This window comes from Panthera uncia, chromosome D2 (genome assembly GCF_023721935.1).
Source record: "Panthera uncia isolate 11264 chromosome D2, Puncia_PCG_1.0, whole genome shotgun sequence".
Classification (NCBI taxonomy): domain Eukaryota; kingdom Metazoa; phylum Chordata; class Mammalia; order Carnivora; family Felidae; genus Panthera; species Panthera uncia.
This window is the reverse complement of record NC_064818.1, coordinates 47,294,983-47,297,068: the sequence shown is the minus strand read 5'-3', so window position 1 is coordinate 47,297,068 and position 2,086 is coordinate 47,294,983. Positions and strand designations below refer to the sequence as shown.

Sequence of the window (2,086 nt, the reverse complement as noted above, 5' to 3'; positions counted from 1 at the left end):
TCTTTCTGCCTAGTCATTCTATCCATATTGAAAGTGGGATATAACCGAGTCCAATTATTATGTTTGAATTATCTATATCTCCCTCCACTTCTATGAGCTTTACTCCATGCAATTTGGGGCTCTGTTGTTAGGTGAACACATGTTGATAATTAGTATGTCTTCCTAATAGATTAATCTCCTACTAATTATAATATGTCCCTCTTTTTTTTAAAGTGACATTTTGTGTCTTAAAGTCTATTTTGTCTGATATCAATATAGTCACTCCAGCTTTCTTATGGTTGTTGTTCGCATGGTACGTATTTTCTACCCTTTTACTTTCAGCCCACTCATATCTTTGAATCTAAAGTATATCTCTGATATACAGCATATAACTGTTTTATTTTTATCCAATCTGATATTCTCTGCATTTTGATTGGATTGTTTAAGCCATTCATATTTAATATTGTTGATATAGTTGGATTTTTTTTAATCAAACAATTTTAATCAGTAAAAGTGCAATTACATGAAGAGCCCCATATTATACATGTTTAAATTATTTTCCATCGTCTTTACTTGTAAGGTGTTGAAGGTGGGACCCACTCTTGAATCTTCTTTCTAGTGGTAGAATAAGGTACATATTGTTCTGGAGTGCCACTCACATTGAACTTATGGTTTGTCCAGATGAATTTATGAGCAGTAGGTGGTTTTGTTGTTGGAGGATCATCAGTCATAGAGTGAAGCCAACGATGCCATTCAGGGGGGACCATGCTTCCATCCACATCCCAAAACGTGTTCTTGCCATTCATTTCAGTTGTATATATAACCCATCGGTGACGACCAAAAAATTGCCTGTTGTCCTCATAGTATTTGTTTCCATATTTGTCTTCCCCCACTAATGTACCAACCCTCACATCATTTGCCCTGAAGAAAACTCATAGATAGCCGCAGAGGCCACCGTGGCCGCTGAGCTGATCCAGCCCGCGTTTCAGGATCTGCAGGAACTCCATCTTGTCCCGTAGGACTAGCCCCCCAGGTGCTCGATATAGTTGGATTTGTATCTGTCATTTTACTTTTTGATTTCTGTATGTCACCTGTCCTTTTTGCTCCAAATTTAGCATTTTAAAAGGACATGTTACAAAACTATAGTTTTGGGTTTTATGTGCAAAATTTAATACAAAATACCATTTTGCTTTCCTTCCTTTGTGCATGAATCTCTCTCAAGGTCTTCCTTATGAGGAACATAAAAACCTCTTTTTCACCTTGCAGGTCCTGGTGAACTGTTCTGGGGAAGTGTTTGAGGGGCCTAGGGGAGTCACATGCCTCTGGTAGGGGTGATGAGATGTGATTAGGGAAACACCCAGGAGCACATCGGCCACCACTCTCCCTGCCCTGTACCCCTTTAGAGAAAATTCCTCAAGTTTTCTCTCACCTCAGGCACACTAAGAGGTAGGTTCCTGAATGGCAAAGGAATTCTCCTGGACCTGGCCATCACTGTGCACAAGGACCAGAAGGGCGGCTCTCTGTGGATCATGATCAGGCTAAGGCACCTTCTTCCACAACTCCCAACACCAGTGGTTCCTATCATTCCTTGAGAACCACAAGCTTGTTGAGAATGATAACAGGCAAGCCAATTTGGCAGAGTGGAAAACATCTTTATGACATTATCCAGTGAATAAAGCAAAGTACAAAATTAGACCCTTTGCTGAGAGCACCAGGTACAACAGAGGATGTATGTGGACAGCACCGGGCAGGGGGACAAAAAGCTCAGAAAACATTTTTTCTTGTCATGGTTGTCATAGTTGAATGACAATGTGTCTGCTGCTTTACTTTTGCTACATGTCCTTTACTGGGAAGATATTTTTTGGGGGTTTTTGTTTGTGAAGCCATAAAAAAAATGAAAAATTAAGGAAGGACTGATAAAAAGGAGTGAGGGAAGGAAAGAGGTAGAAAGGGAGAGAAGACAAAGAAAGGGAGGTCAACCTTATTTGAGCTGCAGGCAAAAGATAATCCCTTCAAGTTTTAAGGCAGCTACACTTGATGAATAATGAAAGGAGATCTGAGCTCCATTTGTGTTTTAATATTTACTTAGTGTTGTAAAAAATTGGGG

The 2,086-nt window shown here is 39.8% G+C and overlaps 1 protein-coding gene across 1 annotated transcript; it reads right to left on the bottom strand.

The window, feature by feature from the left end:
• Positions 1 to 452: 452 nt before the first annotated feature.
• LOC125933363 (NADH dehydrogenase [ubiquinone] 1 alpha subcomplex subunit 12-like) lies at positions 453 to 1,009 on the bottom strand. Its single transcript, XM_049646372.1, is given in 1 exon segment — positions 453 to 1,009. A coding segment is annotated over 1 exon segment (438 nt). The 5' UTR covers positions 987 to 1,009; the 3' UTR covers positions 453 to 548.
• Between the last annotated feature and the right edge of the window lie 1,077 nt (positions 1,010 to 2,086).